The following is a 26,819-nucleotide window of genomic DNA, read 5'->3' on the forward strand; positions in this document are numbered from 1 at the left end:
CGCGCTAGCCCTCTCTCCCTCGCTTTCTGACTCTATGAGTGTGACTCTCCTCGGTACCTCATCACACGGCATCAGACGAGATCTGTCCCTTTGTGACGGCTCCTTTCACTCGCATGTTTGCAAGGCCCCCCTCCCCCCGCCCCCCACGGTGCAGCATCTGGCAGAATTCCCTTCTGTTGCAACAGCCGAATAATATTCCTGGGACTTTTGAGGTGCGTCTGACCTGGGCAGCTTCCATGGGGCCACAAGGGGCCACAATCCCGGACCCTGTGTCTGCACCCTCCACACTGTGAGTGGCGCCCCATGCAGTGGCACGAGGCAGCGGCCCCGAGAAGCGCCATTTTACGCAGCTTAGAGCAGAAGCGAGGCTGCCCGGCTCTTTTGAAAAGAGTGGGATTAATTTACCAGATTTATATATAGAGAAAAAAAAAAGTGGTCACCTTGGCATGGAGTGGGGTGGGAGAGGGGTCCTGGTTTGCTACTGTTTGCGAGTGGCTTTGTCTTCTACCCACCAGCCCTGACTCCCCTGGCCTGGTGTGGACAGCACCCCAAAACAGTGTCTGAACATCTCCCTCCCATTCCAGCCTCCCCAGTGGGGTGTCCCCCAGAGAACTGGGGCCGGCCAGAGGCTAGCTGTGACTCCAGGCGTCAGACAGCCCGGAAGGAGAAGAGAAAGGGCACTTACTTCATGATCAGAATGTAAAACACGTACAAGACGATGAGCACCAGGCCTTCCCACCTCAAGGAGAGAAAGGAGGCTGTGGTTAGAGCGGCGAAGGCCCGCGCTGACGGCGGGGCGTGACCGTGCAGAGGGCGAAGCAGGTGTCCTTCCCCGTGCCCAGCGCCTGGCCCGGGACCCGGGACCCAGGCATGCAGGTGTGTGCCCCAGCCCGGCTGTCCCGCACACTAAAGCTGGCTGGGTGGCACAGAGAGAAGGCTGAGAGTGGGGTCCTCTCAGCTCCAGGGGGTCTGCAGGGCTCCGCTGGAGTCCCCCCGCTACCAGAACAAGGAGGGCCAGGGCCACCACATCCCAGGACTCGAAGGGGAGGGGCCAGGAGTCCCCTAGACTTGACACGAAGAGGCCCCATGATCACCTGAGATTCTGGCCACGGAGCAGAGAAGCTGTGGGTGCAGGCGGAAAGGGGCCCTGAGAGCTGCCTTAAGAGGGGGCACGGGACCTCCTGGGTGCACAGTAGGGCAGCGTCTTCCCGAGACAACGCGATTACCGCTGTCTCGCATGAGCAGTGCCCCACTCCGGGCACCGTGGGGTTTCTGTAGCTCTGACCACAGGCCTCTGAGGAGCCACACAGCTTTAGTGGGTTCGTCCATCCGACACATGTGCCCGGCATGGGCGATCATCGCTTCGGGAGCTCTTCCTTGGCTGACAAGAGCCCAAGGACCAGCAGAGCCACAAAGGGACTTGGAGGTGATCTGACCCCCACCCCCAACTCCATCCACAGGTGAGGAAAAGGAGACCGGGGAGTGGAGAGGTTCCTGGGTCACCGGGCAGTTTAGGGGCCAGGCGGGGCCAGCACCAGGCTGCCCTGGGTCCACAGCACGCAGCCCCTCACATCAGGCCTCCTGAACATACCCCCCAAACAGTCACACACAGTGTGCAGATTCTGACCGTCATGCAGAGGACACTGTTATGGTTTATACGAAGGGAAGATGCAGTCACGCTCCAGAGAGTGCACACATCAACCTTTTCTTTAAAGTCTGCACTGTACGTATCTTAGTGAAGGAATCATTCCAGCCCTCAAGGTCATGAAGGTGAGTCCCTATGTTTTATTCTGTGTTATTTTAATGTTGCTTCTTACAGTGAGGACTTTCGCTCACCTGGAATGTACAAGGTGTGAGGGACAGAGCTGACGGTATCTTGCTCTGTATGGATTCCTGGTGGTCCCAGCAGCAGCTGAGACCCTCTCCCCAACTCACTGCCTTGTCACGCACGACACCTGCCATACCCCCCCGCCCAGAAGTGGGCCTACTACTGGGCTCTCGGTTTCATACTCCACACTGGCCTATGCTTCTCCCTGTGCAAAATACCGCACCGTTTGAATCATTTTAGCTTTATGCTACACTGAGTGGCCAGATTATTATGATCTCTCAATGCATAATAATCTGGCCACTCAGTGTATCTGTATCTCCAATGGGTACCAAAAGTATTCTAGACTTTTGCTGGAGATCAACCACCTATTTGCCCTGAGCTTTCTATCAGCCAGTGCAAAGGGGAAAACTGATCAGGTGCACGATTTATAGTATCTTTGATATCAAATAAATGAGGTACTCAAGAGAAGTACACTGAGTGGCCAGATTATTATGCGTTCAGAGATCATCATAATCTGGCCACTCAGTGTCTATCTTGGTATCTGGTAGGATGGAAATAGTAAGAGAAACCATGTTTGTCACTTTGAAAGGACAAATAAAGGCGTGATTGCTTAGAATCATGCCCTTTTTATTTTCACAAGTTGATAAGCCTGTGTTTGTAAAGATAATTTTGAAGGAGATCCAATGACCCCAATAAGGACACTAACAAAACAGAAGGAGAAACAAACTTTAAAAACTTACCACACAATTTCTTCATCATATATGAACTGGAAGGCAAGAGAAACAAAAGGAGGGGGACATATTTACTCAAAAAACAACAGGAAAACGAAAAACCAACACAGGCCTGTCCGCACCCAGAGCGGCCACACCTCTGTGTTCCCACAGAAAGCTGGGCCCCTCTCTCCATTCCGGGCTCCCCAACTGCAGAAGGGGACCTGGCCTTCGGTGAAACCCGGGTCAGCAGGTGCGGCAACCTGCAGCCCCGCAGAGCGGGGGCCTCTCCGAGAATGGCCTGCGCTTCATTGTGGTCCGACTAGTGGCTGGGGCCAACCTGGCAGGGGCCGGCCCTCACTAACGGAACAGAGTTGCTGCAATCACGAATCTTAAAAACTGAAGACATCCATCCATCCATCCATCCATCCATCCATCCATCCATCCATCCATCCTACCTGCCTACTTATCTGCCTGCTTATTTACTTACCTACCTATGGCGCCTGCGTGTATAGGAAAGAAGGGGTGTTATTTTCATAAAAACAAAGAGTAAACCCTTTGGAACTTCTGGGGGCATAAGACCCACTAGTACCCTTTGAAGGGAGGCAGGGAGCAATGGTGGGGGACTCCATGCTTCCCTAATCGGGCACTGACATTTGCCCGACAACCCCACCCTGCATCTTTGACATGTGGTCCAGAGGAGGATATTAGTTATCCACCACTGGAAGGGAGAGGGAGAGAGAGAGAAACATCAATGTGGGAGAGAAATATCGATCAGTGGCCTGTGAGCACCCCAGCCGAGCCCAAGGAGGACAGGTAGGTGGAGAGGCTACCGTAACGCCTAAACAATACAAAAAGGACAAGTAAAAGTAATTTATAACAAAAGAATACATCTTTTAGCGCATAAAGGTTTTGGCAGGAACCTGCTTGAACACCCGATGATGTAATCTGCTGCTCCCCCTGCCCCCCTATGGAGGGGCTACACCCACAAATTGGATCCTGGAGACACAGAGGTTCCCACAGGGGACACCAGCAGAGGCCAGGGGCTTCTGTCTGAACCCGGGCCCACTGCACCCCGCTCCCTGCTGTCATGTGGGCTGCACACACAGGAACTGCTTTGGGGTGTCGCTTCTGAGAGGGTCGTCCTGACCGGGCATTGCTGGGAGGCTCCCCAAACTCTAGGGCAGGCGTCCTCAAACTATGGCCTGCGGGCCACATGCGGGTGTTTTTGCCGTTTTGTTTTTTTTTACTTCAAAATAAGATATGTGCAGTGTGCATAGGAATTTGTTCATAGTTTTTTTTTTTAAACTATAGTCCGGCCCTCCAACGGTCTGAGGGACAGTGAACTGGCCCCCTGTTTAAAAGGTTTGAGGACCCCTGCTCTGGCGTCTAAGACAGTGGCACTCAACCTGGGGACATTTCGGGACACTTATGGAGCTATTTTTGGGTTTTACAACCCCATGGAGGGCCCCTGGCTTTCAGAGGCAGTGAACTCCGGGCTGCTGGCCAGCCTGGAATGTGTGAGACGGTTCTATTCGAGTTTTCTCACATTTGGCACAAGTGTTAAGCGTCCTGCTAAATATTCAGGTAAATGACAAAAACAAATAAATATCGGGAGCCTAGAACTTAGCTGTTTTTTTACATGGTTTAGGTAAATACTTAATTTTCTAGTGAGGTAACTGTCATGCCATGGGGAGAAATTGTACTTGGCTCTTTTAGGATTTTATCGGGAGTCGCTCCTAATTTTGGGAAATCATGTCAGCGATGTCAGCACCACTCAGGGGTTTAAGGGCCAGCCCAGCACATGGGCCTAGGTCTGAGCTGATGGTTGTCAGGCTGCTGTCCATGGGGGGGGGGGGGGGCGGGGGGAGGCGGAGGCAGCAGATTACATCATCGGGTGTTCTAGCAGGTTCCTGCCAAAATCTTTATGCACTGAAAGATGTATTCTTTTGTTATAAATTACTTTTACTTGTCCTTTTTGTATTGTTTAGGTGTTATGGTTTTTTTAAAATATGTATTTGTGTTGATTTGAGAGAGAGAGAGAGGAAAGGAGAGGGAGAGAAACATCAATGGGAGAGGGAAATATTGATCAGTGGCCTGCCTCCCATATGCACCCCGACTGGGGACTGCACCCTCAACCCGGCATGTGCTTTGACCGAACCAGCAACTTTTTGGTACACGGGACGACGCTCAAGCAGCTGACCCACACCGGCCAAGGCTGGTTTTTGTTCATTACGTACAGGTAAATTATTTTATCTGGAACTCATTTTCCGGGGTGTGAGAGGCAGCCTCTCGGATGGCCCCAATGATCCCACCTCCTGACTTCACGCTCCCCTTGTGTCCATGGCCTGGACCTAGGACTTGCTCCTCAGAAACAGTGACGGGCGGTCACTCCCGGGATTAGGTCACACACACTGTGGCTTCCATCCTGGCTCCTTCCTTCCTCACTCTGAAAGCCCTGGGCTGCGCAGGGCAACATGGTTCTGAGAGTGGATTCTCACGTGGGTTTGGGGGAGCCTGAGCCAGAAGACTCCGCTCCAGAATTCAATCCACAGAAACACAACCTGTCCTTTAAAACTCCTTTTGGATTGAAATTGCTTCCCTGTGGGTGAGATACTCTTTGGCAGTAGCCTGACTGTGTGTCATGTAGATCACAGTCATATGCCATGATGTGACCTCAGGCCCTGTTTACCTCACACACACCAGCAAGCCCCAGGGATTCCTGTTTCATCTCCTCTGCTCCCTCCCCTCCCCCCACCCCGCTGCCAACTCTGACAGCTCCCAGCTGCCTCTCTGCTCTGCTCGGCAGTGAGTGACCCCAGGAACTCGGCTCCTTAGGAAACAGGCTCTGCGTGAGGGTCCCCAGGCCTCGGAGGAGATGCGTGAGGGGAACCGCGTGGACCATGCAATGTGCTTGGCTCTGCGGAGGCCTTATTGCCTCAAGGTGGTCCCTGGATTTGCTCCGGATGCAAGGGGTCAGAGATTCTGGGGACAAGTCGGCACAGGCATGGCGACTGGTCAAAGCGACCGCCGGGACTGGGTGCTGGGGGTTCTCTGGTCACAGGGCCAGGGACAAAGATGGGGGGCGGGAGGTCCTGCGACTTCAGGGGGAGGGGCACTCACGGCGATGAGCACGATGACGGAGAGGGTGTAGTACACGGAGTCTCGGCACACGGCCCACCACGTCAGCTGGACCACCTGCGCGCAAAGGGCTGTCAGCTGCTATTGGCTGGAGAGATGGGGAGAGGGAGCGGGTACAGCTGCTGGGGGGGCCTTCCCCCGCCCCAGGGCCCTACAGGGACACGCCCACGGAGCGCCTCCTAACTGTGCCACCAGAAACAATCGTGTCTGGCTGCTCGGGGCCACGCTGTGCTCTCCATTAGACTCTGGGGACAGACTGGAGCCAGGGAATGACACTCGGAAGTGACGGGAAAGCCGCCCCCTGCTCCTCCAAAGTAACGAAGCCCTATGTAGAGGCCGAGGCCAGAGGCGCTGGCGCATCCCGACGCTGGAACCTCCTGGTGGTAACTGGCTACCCTCCTCTGCCTCCCTCGGCCAAGCAGGGCCTGCCCATGAGCTCAATGCTCTGAGGTCAAGTCTAACAGCAGCACCCCCACCCGCCTCCTGTGGCCCTGAGCACCAGGAAGATGCTGGTGGGTATTAACGACAGGCCAGTTACGTGTTCCCTGCTGGGAGGCCCAGGGCCCCAAACACTTCCAGAATCCAGCTCAGGGCAGGAGGAGACAGGCTCGCTCCAAGCCTTGCGGGTCAGGGCCATGGCCACGGCTGGGCCTTGGGTCTCCCCACTGCTGTCCCTTACGTCACTTCCCGAGGGGAGAGAAACCACGGACCTGCCCCGCGAATAGTCCACACACGCCGATGATACACAGGATGTTGAACACGGCAGAGCCCACGATGGTCCCGACCCCGACGTCTCCGTGGGTGATGAACACGCCTGCAAGGGAAAGGCACGAATCCTCTCCTGCAAGGCCCAGGCCTGCCCCGTCCGCACACCCAGGCTGGCTGCAAGGTCTGTGTCCCCCTGACTACCCGCCCCCCACAAACCAGGGGAGTTCTCACTATCAAACAGAACACCCGCAATGCCCTAAAAGACCAGCTACTCTAATTCTTCCATTTTCTTGAGCAGCTTTATTAAGACATAATTCACATGCCATAAAATTCACCCGTTTAAAGTATCAATTCAGTGTTTTGCAGTATAGTCACAGAATTGTGCAACCATCACCACGATCTAATTTGGGAACATTTTCATCACCCCAAAAGGAAACCCTGTACCCGTTAGCACCCCGGCTCCACCCACTAGTGGTTCCACCCCAGGGAACCACTAATGTACTTCCTGTCTCTCCCACTCTCCCATTTTACAGATGAGAAAGCTGAGGCCAGGAGCTGACAAATGCCTTGTCAGGGCACCAAGCCTGGGCTCTCCCCAGATCCTGTGTCTCTGGCTGGCGGGATTTCTTACCAATAATAGAAGCAAACAGCTCAGGCGTTGAGCTTCCCGCAGCCATGAAGGTGGCTCCAGCCACATCTTCACTCAGATGGAGTTTCTGAAACAGAAATGACCACAGACCCTCAGGCTGTGACGTGGGGGCAGGGGACGCACTGACTGGACACCTCGGCAACCAGCGAGAGCGTGGAGTCAGCTCCTCCCCTGGCAGCGTCTCCTCCCTGGACCTGAGCACATGCCCTCAGCCGCTCTACTGGGCCCTCAATCCAGAATCCCACCCCTCCCCCATCTGGAGGTGAGCATGTGGCTCCCTCTGAGGGGGGCAAGGGGAGGTGAGACAAAGCCTTTGCATACTTTTGCCAGGTCACTCATTATTTAGGGGACCCAGGTCAAGTTGCCAGTCCCGATCTTTGCTCAACACCCGGGTAAAGTACCGAAGTGCCTGCCCCTAACAATCCATGTCCCCAGCTGTAAAGGTCACACCAATATGGCCTCAAAAAGCTGGGAGATTTCATGCGGGTAAAGTGTGGCAAAGCCCTGAGCAGTCTGCACACAGTAGGTGCTTTTCCTTCCTTGACTGGAAGCCAAGACTAAGGCAGGATAGAAATAGACTGGGGTCTTGTGTACGGCTAGAAGAAGAAAAGTGAAAACTTAACAAAATAATTGAAAGGAGGAAATGTCAATCTGCAATGGTTGGGACAGAGGGTGTTCCCTGCGCTTGCAGCTCCACCTCCTCCCCCGGGACACAGATCCCCACCTGGCACCTGCCTCTGACACCTGGTTATGGCAAATGCTCCCTAACTAACCAGGTTTGGCTTAACTGCGGGCAGCCAGCCGGCCTGCCTGCCTGCCTGGGAGCCAGACAAGCTGGGTAGCGGTTACATGCTGGGAGCACCTTCTTCTGCCAAGTCTGGGAAAGGACGCTGGCTGCCCACAAACTCTAATCTGAGTGTTTCAGAGTGAGACTTCGCCATGGCGACACTGAGTGACCGGCCTGACAGGCTGCACGGCCAGGCGCTCCGGGTTCCCCTCGGCCAGGCACCGACGTGCCACGTGTCCTCGGTCACCCCCAGCCCCTCCCAGACTTCGCCGCAGGTCCCAAGTCTCTCCCACCTCGCAGATCTTTTCCAGAGACGGAACGAAGAAGTCATCGCACACGATGGCCAGGGCGTAGAACATGTATAGAGCCTGCGGTGGAAGCGGGACAGAGAGTCAGCGAGGGCACCTGCCACCGAGAAGGCACGGCCGGGCACCCATCACACCCGAACCAGCCTGCGGGCAGAGGCCGGGCACACAGGCAGGCTTAGAGGAAAATTCCGGCACCACAGAGACGGACTCCCTCAACCCCCTCACTGACAAAATGGGAAACTGAGGCCCAGAGAGAAGTACTTGCTGGGTAGCAGAGGGGACTGAAACCCAGGCCACGGGGCCTTGTGCTCTGTCCTCTCGCCTTAAAGCAGCAGCTCTCCCAGCACAGAGCATGCCCTCAAAAGGCAACACCTAACCTTGGAGGAAAAGCATTTAAAATCACCATTGTAAGCCTGGCTGGGATGGCTCAGTGGTTGAGCACTGATCTATGAACCAGGAGGTCACGGTTCGATTCCCGGTCAGGGGACATGCTCAGGTTGCGGGCTCGATCCTCAGTGTGGGGCTGTGCAGGAGGCAACTGATCAATGATTCTCTCTCATCATTGATGTTTCTCTCTCTCTCTCTCCTCTCCTTCTCCCTCCTCTCTGAAATCAATAAAAATGTTTTAAAATCATCATTTTAAGAATTAAAAAATGAAAATCCTGCTTTTCCTTTCGTTTTTAGTGAAGGCACCATTTCCTTGAGATCTGGCATTTCCCGGGGCGCCACTGATGTTGGCGCAAGTCCCTGACAATGGGAGGTTCATGGAGCAAAGAGTCTGGATTCTAATGCCGCTGCTCGCGCTTATTTGCCGAGTGACTCTGGGTAAGTTACGTCTCTGGGTCTCAGTGTCTGCATCGGTTTGATGACAGAGTGAGAACAGATCAGTCGTTTCAGAATGGCTTTCCATCCAGAACCCCTCACCTGCCCTGTCCACCCAACTCAGCTCTACTGAGCTCACCTAGGCCCCGGGCCCTATGCTCGGCATCAGGGATGCACGGTGAGGACACCAATAAAAGCCTCTGCCTCCTGTCACTTAGCTTAGTGGGGGACAAACCAACAGGCAAATAAAGCATCTCTTACTGCCAGGAAAGAGGACGTGCAAAGGTCCTGAGGCAGGGGTGCGCTCGATGCATTTGAGGAACAGCAGGTAGAACTGGTGCAGGTAGAACACAGTGAGAGTGAGGTGGGAAATGGAGGAGGTGAGGCTGGAGGGAGAGGCAAGGATGAGGACCCGCAGGAAAGAGATGAGACTTTACACTCAGCACTGGGGGGAGCCACTACTTTCCGCGAAGAAAACGTGATATGAATGCCCTGTGCGCAGAGGAGGGCCAGCCTGGGCTGTCCACCCACAGTGTGGCACTCCGACACTTCACAGTTACTTAACTACGACCAAATAAAATAAACGGAAGACACATCCGCTGTGGCCAAGGCATCGGGGGCAGGTGTCCACGGCCGTCCAGGTGTGGCCGTCCCCGGATTTGATTATCTTTGGGAGGAAGCAAAATGAAACAAATACTGGGGTGCAGATGAAGGAAGAGAGTGAGGTGGGAGAGACCCCACTACAAATCTCAGGATTCTGACTTGAACTGACACCCCCAGGAATTCCCCCCCAACGTTGTCTCCCAGGCAAAGGGTTTTCCGTGAGGCCAGAGCCTCTCGCTCCCCTGAGATCTCTGAAACACTGGAGAGAAAGGGGGGCCAAGGAGGGGCTACTGTTCCCAAAGCTGGCACTAAAGCCGGAACCTTCTCTTCCTCCAAAAAAGGGGTCAGTAAACCTCTTCTTAAAGGGCCACACAGCAAGTATTTTAGGCTTCGAGGTCTCTATTGCTGTAAAACAACAGTCACAGAATGGGTGTGGCTGTGTTCCAATAAAACTTTATTTATGAAAACAGGAGGTGGGCTGGAATGAGCCCGCCAGCCACGGTCTGGCAATCCCTGCTCTAAAGGGATCCCGCAAAATTCCCGAGGGGCTCTGAGGTTCCAGGTTTTGTCTTGGCAATGCCAAGATGTGAGGCAGAGCAACAAAACTAAGGGCTTAATTCACACTCCCTTAGTGAAGAAGGGGGGAGTGCATGAAAAAAAAAAAAAAACACAGAGGAACTAGGGAGATAATAGCTCTATTACAGAAATAATATACAGGCCTGTCACTCAAACTCTGCCGCCGATCTTCATTCTAACCTTCATTTCCATTAACGGTGCATCCTGTTAATTAAAACTTCACTCATTCATTACCCACTGCTGGCTGCTACCAATGTGAGAATCCCAGCTTTTACTTTCTTAATTATCTCTTGCAAAGACTACTATCTGGTTGGGTTTAAATACATAAGCAGATGGTGCTGAGCGGTCGGGAACCTAATCAAGAGGAAAATGTGCTGTGTTTGATCTAAAGTGGCCACCTTCATGCTACAATGGGGCTGGCCAGCCTTTTCTGCCAAGGGACACAGAGCTAACTACTTGTGGCTCCACGGACATGGATTCTCGGTCACGGCTCCTCGGCTCTGCCACGGAAGCAGAGGCAGCCATTGATAACCCAGAAACGAATGGGAATGAATGGCCGTGTTCCAATAAAACTTTATTTACAAACACGGGCAGTGGCCACAGGCTGTGGTTTGCCTACCCCTACCCGAGAAGAGCAACTTTCACCTATAACAGTGGTCGGCAAACTGCGGCTCACGAGCCTCGGTTTGCCGCTCTGTTGACAAATGAGTTTGCCAACCACTGCCTTAGGGAAAAACACTTAAAAAAAAACACACTTTAATAATGTACTATTGTCTTTAACCTGAAGTCAAAACTTCTGGGTAAGGGTAATGCCTTAACATGGGTTTGAACCCATGATTCCTTTTTGAATTGCTACTTCAGCGCCCCCATTTGGCATCCAGGCCCATCTGAGTACAGAGGGAAGTCTGAGAAGTGCACCAGAGTCTGACACTACAGCCGTGCAAGGTGGTAAATTTGGGGGGATCAGGGCAGCAAGCACGCGGAGGGCACTTATTATGCGCCAGGCAAGGTCTGCTGCACCTGGCCTACATTCACTCGCACTTGCGCGTCTGGGAAAGACGCTGTCACGCCCGTTTTAGAAAAGCAGAAAATGAGGCATCAGATGACTGAAATTCTAGTCTTGGCTCGGGCCACTCACTATGTGACACTGAGGGAGTCACCCAACATCCTTGACTTTGTTTCTTTGTGGGTCCAGCATCTGCCCCCCTCACGGGCTCTGACACGGGCATGTGACCTTGGACACACTGTGGCTCAGCCGTGCTCTGCGGACCGGCTCCACCTGCCTCACCCGTGGGAGCACCCGCCCCGTGAGGGCCACTTACACCGAGGATGTGCAGCAGGACGGCTCCGTGCTGTCGCTCCGTATTGGAGAACAGGTCTGTGGGGAACTCGTGAATGGCTGGAAGACAAGAGGACACGGCCGCGTTAGTGCTGACTGGGAGCTGAGGCTCAGGGGCGGGTCTGAGCAGGACACAAGCCGAGGTGGCTCGAGGGAGAGGGGGAGGGCTGAGAGCACTGGCCCTGGTCCCCTTAGCCCCGGGGCCCCCTCAGGTCCACTCAGGTGCCAGGTGCGCTCCCACTAGCATCTTGGATCATCACACACCAGGCGCAGGCCCTCTTCTGGCCCCAAGCATGTCCCTGCGGGTGGCCACTGCCACTCTCATCACCCGGGTGGTGGGCAGCCTGTGAGGTGCGGAGCCCTCTGTGCTGGAAATCAAACACTTGGGGTTCAGGTACCATCCCTGACACCCCATGACCCCTCACAAGGGGTCTGAGCACCAGGTCTGCCTTCCAGGCCCCGGGACCCTCCTGGGTAATGAAGAAATCATTCCTCCACACCCCCCATTCGAGATGACCCATGGATAAGTACTTTGTGAGTATCATTTCTGCGGGTCTCCCATCAGACACCCCCACATCCTTTCTCATCACATCAGCTCGCCCGGAAGCTTCTAGAAATCAGGGATCCACACTGCCCTGTACGGCATTCTCTGTGCCTCGGCCAGGCTGCACACAGTAGGTTCTCAACAGACCTTCAAAGTCAATTGAATAAACAATAGTAAAACACTAATACAGCTAACAATGCGTGTCAGCTCGTTCTATTAGAGTGCTTGCATCACCTTTAGAAATCCCATAAATAAACCAGAATGGCCTGGTTCGTGTCGGGCTCTTGATAAATGCTTATGAAATAAACTCCCAGAAAAAAAAAAAAAATCCCTTCTCTGTCAATGTAATTTGGCCCCAAGCTCTGAACGTGATGGTTTCTCCTTTATATGGGAACTTTTCTGTTTTTTAAGATTAGATTCTCCCAATAAGACACAGAAAACATCTGCTCCCCACACACCCAGAAAGCGCTATCCCCTGTAAAACAAGCTGCAATTGAATGAAATATAGATTCTTTCACTTCTGGTGTTTCGTTTTGTTTTCTGCAACCAAATTTATGCGCTGGAATTGCTCTGTCAGGTCAAGGGCATGGATCCGCTTCAAGGTCTGCTGGCTCAGGGAGGGAGCAGTGCTGCCGGGAGAGATGTAGCTAACTGTCTGGGACATCTCCAGGGGATCGATAGCCATTTCTGCCATGAAAATTCGAGATCGCCCCTGATTCTCCAAACCAGTGTTTTGAGCGCTGGTGATTTATCCAGTCCTGGGAATTCTCTGAAAACTAGAATAAAGTAATGCTGTCTTTTTGCTTCGAGGACATTATCTTTTGGCCTCCGGCGGGGAGGGAACATGGATTATAAACGGCTTTGTCCTTGCTGGGAACAGAATTCTGCTTCAGCCACTGAGCCTGGCCCTGCAGCCCCACGCACACGCTGCAGGCTGCAGAGGGGAGCAAATGCCACTCAGGCCCTCATTTGCCAGCAAAGACAGCGCGTACATAACCAGCAGCGCGGCCAGCTGCCAATGACCCTTCGCCCTTGGTACCCACCCAAGTCTTCTGGACACATCCTGACCCCGTGAGGCAGGCGCTGCAGCCAAAAACGTCCCTGCTTTCCTGATGAGGCTCAGAGTGGGGAGCGACCGGCTCCAGGCCCCCGGCCACCTGAGCCAGGACTCACAGGGCTCCCTGCGTTCCCCTCCCTGGTCAGGGGCTGGTCACACACGAATGGAAACCGCCCTGCACTGGCAGACAGGAGACCCGGATAGAGTCCTGGCTCAACTACCCACGAGCTTGTGGGACCCCGTCTGAGTCACTTCATCTGTCCCTTTCTTTCTGCAGCCGCAGCCTGTGGCCACTTGAGGTAATGAAACAGTCACCATCGCCGGCTGTCAAAGGCTGCAAGCAGGCAGGTGGCCACGCTGCCCTGCCCAGGCGGCAGCTGGTAACTGGGACCAGGGCACTCCCAGTTCAGGAGTCAAACCCTCTGGAGACTGGTGCTGGGGGTACAGGCCGTGGGGCATGCACAGTCCGAGCTCTGTCCCTTCCTTGTCACCAACAGCAACAACTCCACTGCAGGCGCCTGTGCAGGGCTCAGCGCACACACGGTCCCTAGAAGCAGGTGACTTAGGTTTCGCTCCCATGACCTTGGCAAGTTACTTAACACCTCGGGGCAGTTCCCTCACCTACCCAGGTGGCTGCAGTGATGAAATGAGAGGGAATGTGTGCAGGACACTTAGCCAGTCAGGCTGTAAGGACCTTGACTCACAGACTCCTCCCTCAGACGCCTTCTGGCCCCACGGCCCCAGAGGAGCAGGCTTGGTTTGTGAAGGCAAAAGAGAAGGTAAAGCCAGTTGCATGAGGAAGAGAGTGGGCGAGGGAGGATGGGCCGCGTTACCACCTCGGTGTGGATGGGGTTTAAATCCAGCTTCCTGAGAAACCTTTTTCTTCTCTTCTCCTGGGGTTTGCTGAGACCCAGAGCCCCAATCCACGTTCAAGGGCGTGATACTTGCATGTCTAGAGGCGCCAAGCCTGCCCGGCTGCTCAAATCCCCACCAGAGACAAAGAGGAATCGACAGGGTGCGCACAGGAGGCCTTCGAGGTCACGCCTAAGCCTATAAGCCGCAGAAATCCTGGGGCGAGGGGTGGAGGAGAAGAGGCGTGTCTGCAGGTGGAGCCCAGCCCGTGAAGCCAGGGGTGATCCCAGCACTGCCCATCTCATGGGGTGAAGGTGGGGAGCAGGGGGAGGAGGGGAGGAAAAGCTACAAACCGTTCAGCGGCCATCCTCCCACCCTCCCCACCTCCCCTCTCCCAGGATTCTTTCCTTTGGACCTCAGTGCCCAGAACTGGCTTCTCCATCACTCTTGGTTCTGGACACACCCCTCTCTTCACTCCCAGGTGTCTCCCCCCACTGTGTGCAGGGCCACAGAGTAGGGGCGGGGTCTTTCCTACCACTTGTCTTCCTGAACAGCGGAGGGGAAACCACAGATGCCTGGGCAAAAGCGTCTGCCATCCCCCTCCCGGCACCAGCTACCAAGCCCTCTAACACTGCACCCACGAGACCTCTCGGGCGCTCTTGACCTTTCGGTGGACACACTAAGTTCCGTGGTGATACCATTCTATCTCAGGAACCTGAGTTAGCGTTGCCCTTTGGAGGGTCTATCCTTTCGCCAACATTGCTGCTCGTTCTCCAGACGCATTCCTTTGTTCCTGTGAACTTGCTCTGCGAACAGGCGGGAGGTCCCGGTGCGTCCGGGACATCCTCCGGCCCGAGCTCCTCATCTCGGGGGTGATCTCACTTTCACAGAAGCCAAAATGTTCAGAAAGCGGCCGGTTCTCAGGATGGCAAGTACCCTGATTCTGAAACAGTGCAAGTCCATATAGGTTTCTTGAGCACGTACTAGGTGCCAGGCACGGGGCTAGGCACTGGGCCTTGCAGATGTGCCCTGAGGGGTTGGTGGGGGAAATGGATAAACAAACAAATGGCCAAGAGGCAATGAGGAGCTTGCTGTGCTGCTGAGGGGTGACCAAGCCAGGGGTCACTGACTTGGGCAGGTGGGGCAGGTGGCCAGCCCATGGACAGAGTGCCACCCTCGTCAAGGTTTGAAGGCTGCGTTACTAAATTTCCAAGCCCTTCAATGTGTCCTGTCCACCCTGAGAAGATCGTTATTCCCATTTTATTGATGGAGAAACAGAGCCTCTGAGAGGCTAAGGAGTCAAGGTTTGGCGCAGGTGAGAGGAGAACCCAGGGTGGGAGCCCACCCAATACCAGGCCTTTGTCACCTGCGTATTTTACCCACAGCAGGCACACAACAAGGACCTCTTTATCCAAGGAGCAGGCTCTGCACTTCCGGAAGCTCAGAGGGCATGACAAGAAGTCATGCTCTTGAAAAGAAAAAGGCACATTGCATCTTTTAAAAATATATATATATATATATATGTTCTTATTGGCATCAGAGAGGAAGGAGAGGGAGAGAGAGAGGGAAACATCAATGATGAGAGAGCATCATTGATTGGCTGCCTCCTGCACACCCCCCACCGGGGATCGATCCCGCAACCCGGGCATGTGCCCTTGACGGGGATTGAACCCGGGACCCTTCTATCCACTGAGCCAAACCAGCTGTGGCCACATTGAATCTTGTAGGTCAATTCCGCTGAGAGCCCAGGCCCCGCCCATGCAGAGGTCTAGGCCACAACTTCATGGACCCAGGGGAACCTGTCACTCATCTTCCTTGTCTTCCTTGAAACATTTCATAAAACTGACCACTTCCCGTTTGGACATGGATGAACATATGAATACATGAATGAATGAAGAATCATCTGTCCATTCATCCACCCATCTCTCTTACACACAGTGAAGTTCATCCTTGGCGGTGTGACTTCCATGGGTTCTGAGACACGCGGGGTTGTGTACCCACCACCTCACTGCTCGATGCTGAACCACCACCCTCCCCCATGGAAGAGCTTGACAGAGACGCCCTCCCATCAGATGCCCAGCTTTCGCAAACCTTTCAATTAGTTGATGCCCTTGGGGAAATATAAACTATGATCTGAATGCTTCAAAAATGAATAAAATTGCCTCAAAACATGCCATTCTCTCTTTGCTTTCTACCCTGGTTAAAAATAACCCCGCATTCTAAACCCTGACATTTATTCTGAAACTATGAAAGCTAGACTGGAAGGCTGGCAAGTAATTTACATAACTTCACATTTCTATCATTTTCACTTATGTGTCGTAGGAGCCACCGCAGGGCCAGAAACCAAAAGCAAAACTATTTCTGCCATTCCGTGGTGTAAAATAACTTAAGAACTTGGTGCCTTTCATGGGCAACAATGGGAATGTCTAGGTTTTATACCATCACCCTCGTGTCCCAGACAAGTCAAAACAATGAGATTAAGTCATTGGCTTAATCAGCATGAAAAAGAGTTTCAAGGTTCTCTCTCTCTCTCTCTCTCTCTCTCTCTCTCTCTCTCTCTCTCGTTCAGCACATTCCAAAAGAGATTAGGTAACAGGAAAAATAAAAGCAGGATTGGAAGACCCAGCAGAAGGATCGCTCTGTCCAGGAGCAACCACCGTGGAGTTTAAGGCTGGAAGAGGCCCCAGGTGCCATGCGGTCCGATGGCTCTCCACCGAGGAGGCACATGGGCTTATCAGAATCACTGGGGCAACATGCCCTAAGCCATCCTTGCCGCCCCCACCTCTCTCCCTGCCCTGACGCTGAGCATCCTGGTCCCACCCACTGGGAACCGCTTAGCCTCCCACTAGGGGAGGAAGAACACTGAAGTGCAGAGAGCTCAAGTGCTTTAGCGAACAGCACAGCTGGTTAGCAGCAGAATGACGAGAGCCTTAGCATCCAGACGGGCAACGGCCAGACCCAGGACAACAGAACTCTGACCCACGGCCTATGCAGAGAGCCCAGTGACGACTGGCCCAGACGGTCAGGATGCGGTCCATGCGGCGCAGCTTCCCCACTGTTTGCGTCTGCTTCTAACTCAAGACCAGCCACAGAAAGCTAAATATGCCCCCGTGATGGGTTCCACAGTGTCCCCCCCAAATTCATGTCCACCAGGAACCTCAGAACAGGGCCTTATGTGGAAACGAGGTGTGTTAGACTGCTAGGGCTGCTGTAACAAAATACTACAGACTTGGGGGAGGGGGAGGGCTTAACCACAGACATTTGTTTTCTCACAGTTCTGGAAGCTGGAAGTCCAAAATCAAGATGCCAGCAGGTGAGGCCTCTCTTCAGGGCTTGCAGATGGCCACCTTCTTGCTGTGTCCTCCTGGCCCTTCGTATAAAGTCACCAGTCCTACCAGATTAGGGGCCATCCTCTGACCTCTGATAACTTAACCTTAATTATGTCCCTAAAAGTGTTATATCCAAATACCATTACTTTGGGGGTAAGGGCTTCAAACATATGGATTTTGAGGGGCCACAACTCAGGCCATATATGAGGTCTTTGCAGATGTTAAATAGGGGTCACACTTGATTAGGGTGGTTCTTACATCCTATAGGGTGTCCAATGAGAAGAGAGGAGGACACACAGAGAAGGCGGCCAAGTGGTGCCACATGCAGGGAGGAGAGTGACTGACAGGTGTAATTTGGAGCCTGTTGCTCAGAATCCCCCTGGGGGCGGATCTTTCCTTAGATCAGGACAAAAAGTCTGCCTAATTCTGTCCAAGTTCTATGCTAATTCTCACCCTCAGCTTCTGTTAAAAACATTCCCGACAAAGAGCCACTCGGGCCTGGGTTTTATTCTTGGCTTTCCTCCGTGAGCTGGTGGGAAATTACTTCACTCCTTCGTTTCCACAAAGCATGGTGAGGTTTGCGGAGGTTACTAGCTTGTTACAAACAGGAGATTCATCGAGTCGTAGGATAAAATGGAAGATGAACCACACGAGCTCATGGAACCTGCACTGTGGCCTCTTCTCCGCTTAGACGTCTTCTCAGGACCACCCTCCCTCCCTCTTCAAGAACATCAACAAAATGAAGATCCGTGAGGCAGTCAAGACACGGACAACGCCCACGGGACTGGGCGTCCAGGGAGTTCCTTTGGCCTCAGCTCCCGTCACTCCCTGTACCTCTGACAGCCAGCCCACTTCCTCCCAGGAAGGGGAGTGTGGGGTCATCGGCGAGACCCCGGCCACTGTGTTTCTCAGCTCAGCTGCATTCTTCCCTGTCCCGCCAGCCTCGCTGCCCCTCGACTTAGCTGCCCAATACTCCAGATCCTTCGCCTCGTGCACTACACCTTGGAGTTAGGCTAAAATGGCAACACCATAGAAATCACTGGCCCTCCTCAATTCTCACCCCACATGCCCACCACACACACACACACACACACACACACACACACACACACACCAGCACCATGTCTCCCAGAAAGGTGCTAGGGATTTCTCTCTGTCTCAAGAGTTTAAGGATTTAAACTCCTGCATCCGCCATTCTGGGCCACAGGACGGAAGGCAAGCGCCTCCACCTTCCGAGGTTGACCCCCTCACAGGGAAAGACGCCATCCTGGACTCTGGTCTGCGTCCAGGGACAGCCTGGCAGAGGGAGGTGCCAGCACGAGCCTGACCTCTGACCTCTGGCCCCACAGCCGGCAGCTCTGGGGCATGAGCAGGGGGTGAAACAACCCCTAAGGAGACCAGCGGAAAGTACGGCCCCAGCCGCCCCCAGGGGGGTTCTGAGCAACAGGCTCTACCGAGGTGTTACCCCCAAAGCAGCCACTACAGTCCTTCCGACGAGAGGGAGTCATCACCTCTCCTCAGTGGCTCCAACACCGTCCCCCCGCTGCACCCCGCATGCGTAGGTACACACAGAGGGAAGGTGACCAACAAACATCGGATCCAGGGCCTGGAAGTGACACGGATCCCGGCACACACGGCGACTTCCACCCGAGCACCGATGTTCTCTGATTTCCGGGTCTAGGGCTGTGCTTAAGGTGGGGTCCAGAAGAAATAACAGGAGAGAGTGAGACGAAGCATTTCAACACTTTTCACACAATTAGACACGTGACAACCAAGCCCGAGACCGTTTTTCCAGGGATGCAGCCTTCTAGTGCGTGACGAGAGTATCGGTCAAATGCAGAAACCAGTCTCCCACCACAGGAAGCGTGCGACGCCGTCACGTGGGGAAGTGGTTCTCACCCGGGGCATGGGCCCCTCCTGCACAGGTGACCTCTGGAGACATTCTGGTTGTCACAATAGGGGCAGGGCTGTTCCTGGCCTCCGGAGGGCAGAGCCCGGGATGCAACTGAGCATCCCACAGGGCACAGGACGGCCTCCTTCCCCCAAATCACACACAGGGGAGAGACGCTGGGCTGGGAGTCGGATGCGTTCAACGGTGGCTGCCGTCCTTGTCCACGGAACCCTGACACCTGCCTCGTCCGCCTCCTGCTAGTTCAGTCCTGCCCACTCTCTCCGCTCACACCCGGTGTGGCTACCCACCCACGTGCTGTTAAACACAGGTCCTCTCCGCTCACAGAACTCGCTACCCAAAGTGGGTGGTTAGGAACATGCCAGAGAGCTCTCTGATTCTCACCCCTTCCCTGTACCCCACTGTCTCCTTTAAGTCCCACGAACTCAACCCAAATCCACGTCCTCCCACCAGGACACGTCTCTTGCCCGTCTTAGCCAGGAACATGCGCAAAGACAACTCCTCCTTGTCCAGTCTGGCTCGGCCTCCTCGTTCCCTCCTGCCCGCCGCCTGGCCCACATTCCCCCGGTGTGTTCCTCTAAGCCCGCAGCTTTACCCCTGCAGCAGCAGCAGCTCCCAGGCCGAGCTGACTTCCATTCCTTCCGACAAGTGCCACCCACCAGGAGGATTTAAGCTGTGAAGGAATCAGGATAAATCAGGCCAAGTTTGCAATCCCCCGGGGAGGGGGAGACAGATGTGTAGCCGGTGGTGACGGTAACAAGACAAATGCCACAGGGAGAGGTCTCCCCGAGCTTGGGTGGGATCCGAGAGAGGGAACCATGACGTCTAACTCAGAAAGGATGACTGGGGACAGCTGGGCTCCGAAAGGATTTCCTGGATTCTCCCCAGGAAGGAGGAGAGAGGCTTTCTAGCAAAGGGAGGAACTGGATGCTGCGGCAGGAAGGTGGGAGGGAGCCAGGAGACTGGGAATTCTGTGCCCTCAGGAGCCGAGGCGGAGGGAGGAGCCGGGGGAGGGGACAATGGGAAGAGATACTGGTTGAACCAGACAGGAGGCCTTTCAGTGCAGGATTGGAACTGTCCCAGTGGCCCGGGGAGCCCTGGAAGATTTATGAGCTCAGGAATGACAGGAGTAGCGCATTTCAAACCAACAATTGGCAAACTTATTTCTGTAAAGAGCCAGAGAGTAAGTATTTCAGGTTTCGCAGGCCATATGGTCTGCGCTGCAGCTCCTGGACTCCGCCCTGCGGCATGAAAGCAGCCATCTGTAACATAAACAAATGGGCGTGGCGGGTGCCAATAAAACTTTATTCGTGTTCACCGAAATACGGATTCCACATCCTCTTCATGTGTCACCAACTATTCTTCCTTCGACCGTTTAAACACCTAGAAACTATGTTTCACTCATGGGCCATCTACACACAAGGCGGTGAGCTGGATTTGGCCTGCGGGCAGTCACTGGCTGATGCCTGGTTCAGAAATGTCGCTCCAGATGATGGGGAGATGGGAGACCTTTCTGAATTAGATGTAATGGTTCCCTCTCTCGGATTCCACTAAAGCTGACACCTCTCCCTGGGACATTTGTCTTGTTAATTCATTCAGGGACCCCGGGTAGAGGCTGCTGGGCTCATGTGTGATGGAGAAGCACGAACGCCGTGGCCACCTGAGCCCTGGGATGGAAGACGGAGGGAAGGGAGGAGGGAGGAGCCTGAGGTCTCTGGCTGGGGTGACAAGAGGGCACTGTGATGCCATGAACCTAGACAGGTGATGACACGGGTCAGGAAGACTTGTGGCCATACACCCTGTGCCCCAGAGGATAGAGGCGTCTGGCCCAAATGCAGGTCAGCCTGTCAGAGAGCCGGGTTATACCAGAGCCGGCTACTCGGGGTGCCGGGCAGTCGATAGAGGTGACACCTGTTGTTTGTCCTGCCAGCACCCTAGAACTCTGGCCCTCCTCAGGCAACACCCCTCCCCTGTTCTGGTCTGTACGGTTTGAGAGGGGCCTGTTCCTCCCCAGGGCTACAGGATTGGTTCAGAGACAGTGAATGGTCCAAAGAGTCAACCTTGGAGGAAGGAGAAGCCCAAACGTGGTCAAATGCAAGCCGTGACTTCCTGGGGCCTCTGTGTAGACAGACTGCCAGGGAAGGAAGCCAGCATGAAAGGGAGCTGAGCCGATCCTGATGGCACCGGCGACCCCTGGAGGCAGCCGTACCTACCGCCAACCCTGGACCTCCCAGCTCAGGAGCGAACTGTTTCCCATCACTCGCTCAGGCCCCTCCAGGCTGGGCTCTTGTGAGCTGCAACTCAAGTCCTAAGACATCCGGCTGCTGTCAGGATGGAGCCCTGGAGGGCAGAGGCCTTGCCCTTGGGATCAGGTGGGACCAAGTGCCCACCTTCAAGGGCTGTTTGACAAATGGCCTTGTCTAAGAGCATTTGCATCTACCTCATTTATCTCTAGACAGTGCCCCTTAAACACAGTAGGTGCTCAATAATTGCTGGTGCCAGAATGGAGGCGCGTAACCCCAGGGCACCAAGCAGTCTGAGCTAGAGGCAACTCTCTGAAAAGCAACAGCAGGCGGAATGGATTATTTCTCCTCCTCGTCCTCCTCCTCCTCTTTCCCCTCCCCTCCCCCCCCTCCTCCCCCTTCTCCTCCACCGACCGAGCTTCAGGGACCTGCTTCTGCCTCATACAAACAACCGGGCAGCTCCAGTGGGCTCCCGGGACACCGGCTATAAATGTGTTTGGGTAGGAGCCTAAATGAAGGAAGGGAATTACCTGGTCCCAGAGATGACTGGGAAAGGGGCAGGCCGCACGCTGGGCATGGAAAATGTTGGCCGTTAGCAGCAGCTCCCCGGGCAGAGAGAGTGCACGGGCCACGGAGCTCTGCTGAGGGTCTCACCCCGATTCCACGGCTGCGGAGGGGATGTGGGTGGGCAGCGTGGGAACCGGGCCTGAGACCCAACAGAGGCTCTAGAATATTCAACTCAACTGTGAGTTTCCATGAAATGTGTGCACAGGGAAGCTGATTAATGGGGGTGCAGGGCAGAATGGTAAGAGCACTGTACAGGGAGTCCACGCACTGGGTTCTGAGTCCCAGCCCTGATACTCATTGAATGGGTGACCTCTGGCGAGCCACTTCCACTGTCTGGGACCGGGTCTCCTTATCTGTATGTGAAAGGACCGGACCAGAGATGATTCTCCACCTGAGGGTGGAACGCAGAGTTTGCCTAAGACAGGGGTGGGGACATAAGACCCTCGAAATCATGTGGTCTGGCCCTGCCAAGGCATGAAGGGTGAGTTAATTAAATGTTTGGCCAAATACAGCAGGCTAATTTTTCAGTTGATAATTTTGTATGGCCCTCGAATGATGTTATAGATATCCAAATGGCCCTGGGCAGAAAAACGGTTCCCCACCCCTGGCCTACGAGATGCTCCAACCCACGTGCATTGAGTGAACACGAAATGAACACGCCTCCCACGTGTGCAAGCTGTCAGGAGTGTGCAGACCCTTGTTTTTGGCTGCATTTAGAGTTTAGTAACCAAATTCCTAAATTCACAATTGCTTCTGGTCATCCTGCCTTCTCAGGGACAATACGGTACCTCCAAGGACAGGTGCCCTCCACCTCCACGCAGAGGCCACGTGGGCAAGTGGACCTGCGCAGCCTTAAATTCCTGCTCCGCCGCTTACTAAGGGCAAGGTTCCTAGCTGGCTGTGCCGGGGTTTCCTATCTGTAAGACAGGCCTCCTGTTAGTCCCTGCCTTTCAGACTCCTCCAGAGGCTGGCGCCCGAGGGTCTAGACCCGTGGTCGGCAAACCGCGGCTCGTGAGCCACATGCGACTCTTTGGCCCCTTGAGTGTTCTAACACCACTTCTTCAAAATAGACTCGCCCAGGCCGGAAACCGACTTCTGCGCATGGGCCACGAAGTTTCAATCGCACTGTATGTGTGCGCCCGCACGTGGTATTTTGTGGAAGAGCCACACTCAAGGGGCCAAAGAGCCGCAGGTGGCTCGCGAGCCGCGGTTTGCCGACCACGGGTCTATACGAAGGTGTGGGAGATGGCCCAGCACACAGTGAGGGCTCAGCACACGCTTGCTATTCCGTGCAGCCAGTGACACCCAAACCACCACACCTGTGGGTGTCTGTGGGCTCTTGCCTTCCACAGCTGCCCCTATAAAACGAAATCCTGCTGTTATGAGTCAGGCGAGTGGTTGCCCCACTCTGGGGATGGGGACAGGGAGCGAGGTGGGGATGCCTAGAAGGGGATACAGGGGGCCACATGGGGCTGGTAATACCGTTGGCCCTTGAACCACACAGATTTGAACTGTGCAGGTCCATGGACATGTGGATATTTTTCAATTCATACTATAGATGTATTTTCTGTGCCTTATAATTTTCCTAATAACGTTTTCTTTTCTCTAGCTTACTTTATTGTAAGAGTACAGTATATCATACATAGAACATGAAAAACACGCTAATGGACTATGTTCGTCGGTAAGCCTTCGCGGGGACACTAGGCTATTATTGGTTAAGTTTGGGGGAAGTCAAGAGTTATACATGGATTTTCAACTGCGAGGGGGTCAGTGGCCCTAACCCCCACCTGGTTCAGGGTCAAGTGTACTTTGTTTCTTGGTCTGGGTGCTGCTGACCTGGGTATGTTCAGTTTCTGAAAATGTATTAAGTGGACTTTCCTACAGGTATGTTACCCTTCAATAAAAAGTTCTAAACCAAAGGTCCTCTCTCTCTCTCTCTCTCTCTCTCTCTCTCTCTATATATATATATATATGTATATGTATATGTATATGTATATATATATGTACACACACATACTAGAGGCCCGGTGCACAGGGGGAGGGGTGTCTCTCAGCCCAACCTGCACCCTCTCCAATCTGGAACCCCTTGGGGGCAGTCAGACATCCCTTTCACAATCTAGGACTGCTGTTTCCCAACTACTCGCCTGCCTGCCTTCCTGATTGCCCCTAACCGCTCTGCCTGCCAGCCTGATCACCCCCTAACCACTCCCCTGCCAGCCCGATCGACGCCTAACTGCCCTCCCCTGACACCCCGGTCACCCCCAAATGCCCTCCCTTGCATATTCCCTCTTTATTAGATAGGGTTTTTTCTTTAGCATATTGGACAATCCTAACTGGTTTGGCTCAGTGGATGGAGCATTGGCCTGCAGAATCAAGGGTCCCAGGTTCGATTCTGGTCAAGGGCATGTACCTTGGTTGGGGGCACATACCCAGTGGGGAGTGTGCAGGAGGCAGCTGATCGATGTTTCTCTCTCATAGATGTTTCTAGCTCTCTATCCCTTTCCCTTCCTCTCTGTAAAAAACCAATAAAATATATATTATAAAAAAAGAAACATTTAAGATTCTTCCATATCTGCCTGGCTGGTGTGACTCAATGGTTGAGACCCCAGGCTGCCACCGCTGGAAGGGGTTCGGGCCCTGGCCAGGCTGAGACCCCAGCCCAGAATGCCATCTCAGCTCATCTGGGGATAGCCTGGTGGGGGTGCGCAGCTCCAGCCCAGGCTGCCTTCGCTGGCCTGAAGATCGCGCATTGGGGGTGCACTGCCCTGCTGGCCTGAGACCCCTGGCCCCCGAGCCCGCAGCCACTTTGCCCCGGGTCGCGCACTTTGTGCCGGGGCTCGGGGGCGGGGCGCTGCCAGCCAGCCTGAGACCCCCGGCCCCCGAGCCCAGAGCCGCTTTGCCCCGGATCGCGCGCCGGGGCTCGGAGCTAAGAGGACTGGGCACTGCCATCTTGTGGCCATGGGCGCCGCCATTTTTGTCGCAAAGTGATGGTTAATTTGCATATTACTCTTTTATTAGATAGGATATATATACATTTTATTGATTTCAGAGAGGAAGGGAGAGGGAGACAGAGATAGAAACAACCTATCTAATAAAAGGGTAATATGCAAATTAACCATCACTCCGTCACAAAGATGGCAGTGCCCAGTCCTCTCAACCCCACCCGAGTCCCCCAGTTTTCATTCCTGTAGCTTATCTCCTGAGAGCGGGCAGCGTGAGCAGCCTGGCAGAATGCTTGCTTCATTGCCACACCCGGTTCGGGCCGGCCACCTGGAGCCGGAGTGGACATGGACAGGGAGGAGGCCCAGAGAGGAGACGGTGGGCCTGCCTCCCGTGGAAGCAGTGTGGGTCCCTCCCGGCTCCCGTGGAAGCGGCACGGCTCCTGGCGGCGTGTATGGTTTCCGCCGGCTCCCGCCTACTGTGCAAGATATCGCACAATGGGCTACTAGTCAACGATGAGAAAGAATCATTGCTTGGCTGCCTCCTGCACACCCCACACTGGGGATGGAGCCCGCAAGCTGAGCATGCGCCCTGACCCGGAATCAAACTGTGGCCTCCTGGTTCATAGGTTGATGCTCAACCACTGAGCCAGGCCGGCTGGGCAAACCGAAAGAACTCTTAAACAAAAAGAATGTCAGCGGCAGCTGCACAGCACCCATAACAACAACAATGTGGAATGCATTTGTGCTTTCTGTTCCCTTGCTCCTGGGCAACTGTTCCATCTCTGTGCCCTACAGCCTAACGCAGCCTCCAGCTGGGTCAGCTCTGCAGAGCAAGGCTCCCTGGGAGGTTGCCAGCGCCAGCAGCCTCCCCCCCCAACACCGTCCTGCCCCACTCCCCACCCCCAGGTCCATTCCTCTACCCAGTTGCTAAATGTCGCCTCCTCTTAGGACCTGGAGTTACTGACGTCAGCTTGCTGGGCTGCTAGGGACTCAGTGACCCAGAGCAACTCGAATGACTGAGAATGCAAAGGCTGAGGAGCCTGATGGGCACTCAGCACTGGCCCAGGGGCTATTTCCCACAGGCCGCTCTGCCCCTGCCCCACCCCTGTGTGCAGAAACCCCAGCCAAAGCCCCACTCACACTCGGCTCACCCCCTGCACCCCAAGACTCAGCCAGATGTCCCCTGGCCAGTTTCCCTTCCCTGTAGCTTATCTCAGAACGCTCCAGCCCCTGGGATATTCCCTGCAGTCCTGAGGGTGGTGGCTTGTGATTCACACTCCGGAACCACAGTTCCCTGGGGCCTCACGTGAGGGAAATGCTTCCATAAATATTTCTGCTCTCACTAAACGTTCCCATGAGGAGACTCCCTATGGGGAGCGCAGGTAAAGATGAACCTGCCTCAGAACCACGGAAGGGGTGAGACAAATACAGGGTGACCCCCAAAATGGTATACACACGTTGAATGATTATAACGTCCGTTTTATTACCATCCAGTTCATTTTCAAAATGTAAAAGAATCTGCAGAAATGAATCGTTGTTTCGGTCAACACCTGTTTTCAAACCGATGCCCATTCTGGTCCAGGCACTGCTGGTAACGCGAAGCAATGGAATCACAAACGTCAAGAATCAGTCCGTTCGATATCTGTGCACTCTCAATTCAACTGTTGTCAGTTTTGTACCGTAAACTTTAGCTTTTATGTGTCCCCATAAAAAAAAAGTCTAGAGGATACATTTTCTTTGTTCAAAGCTTAGTCTGGCTTCACCCATTATTTCAAATCAGTTAAACCTGAAAAGGAGTGAAAATTAAGTGAATTTTATCAGCTGTTAAAGTGTGTATATTTGGGGAAGGGGGGACACTATACCTCCCAAAATGTATACACACTTTGAATAATTATAAAGGCAGTG

The 26,819-nt window shown here is 54.1% G+C and overlaps 1 protein-coding gene across 1 annotated transcript in view; it reads right to left on the minus strand.

Moving 5' to 3' along the window:
* SLC24A4 (solute carrier family 24 member 4) overlaps nt 1-26,819 on the minus strand; it is a 116,750-nt gene that overhangs the window by 26,658 nt on the left and 63,273 nt on the right. The window contains exons 2-8 of the mRNA XM_008148435.3: nt 11,455-11,531; nt 8,117-8,191; nt 7,019-7,103; nt 6,390-6,493; nt 5,662-5,736; nt 2,569-2,594; nt 686-739 (exon numbers count right to left, since the gene is read on the minus strand). Coding sequence (XP_008146657.2) covers nt 686-739; nt 2,569-2,594; nt 5,662-5,736; nt 6,390-6,493; nt 7,019-7,103; nt 8,117-8,191; nt 11,455-11,531 — 496 coding nt within the window. The remainder of the gene's footprint in view (nt 1-685; nt 740-2,568; nt 2,595-5,661; nt 5,737-6,389; nt 6,494-7,018; nt 7,104-8,116; nt 8,192-11,454; nt 11,532-26,819) is intronic.

Source organism: Eptesicus fuscus, chromosome 5 (assembly GCF_027574615.1).
Source record: "Eptesicus fuscus isolate TK198812 chromosome 5, DD_ASM_mEF_20220401, whole genome shotgun sequence".
Classification (NCBI taxonomy): domain Eukaryota; kingdom Metazoa; phylum Chordata; class Mammalia; order Chiroptera; family Vespertilionidae; genus Eptesicus; species Eptesicus fuscus.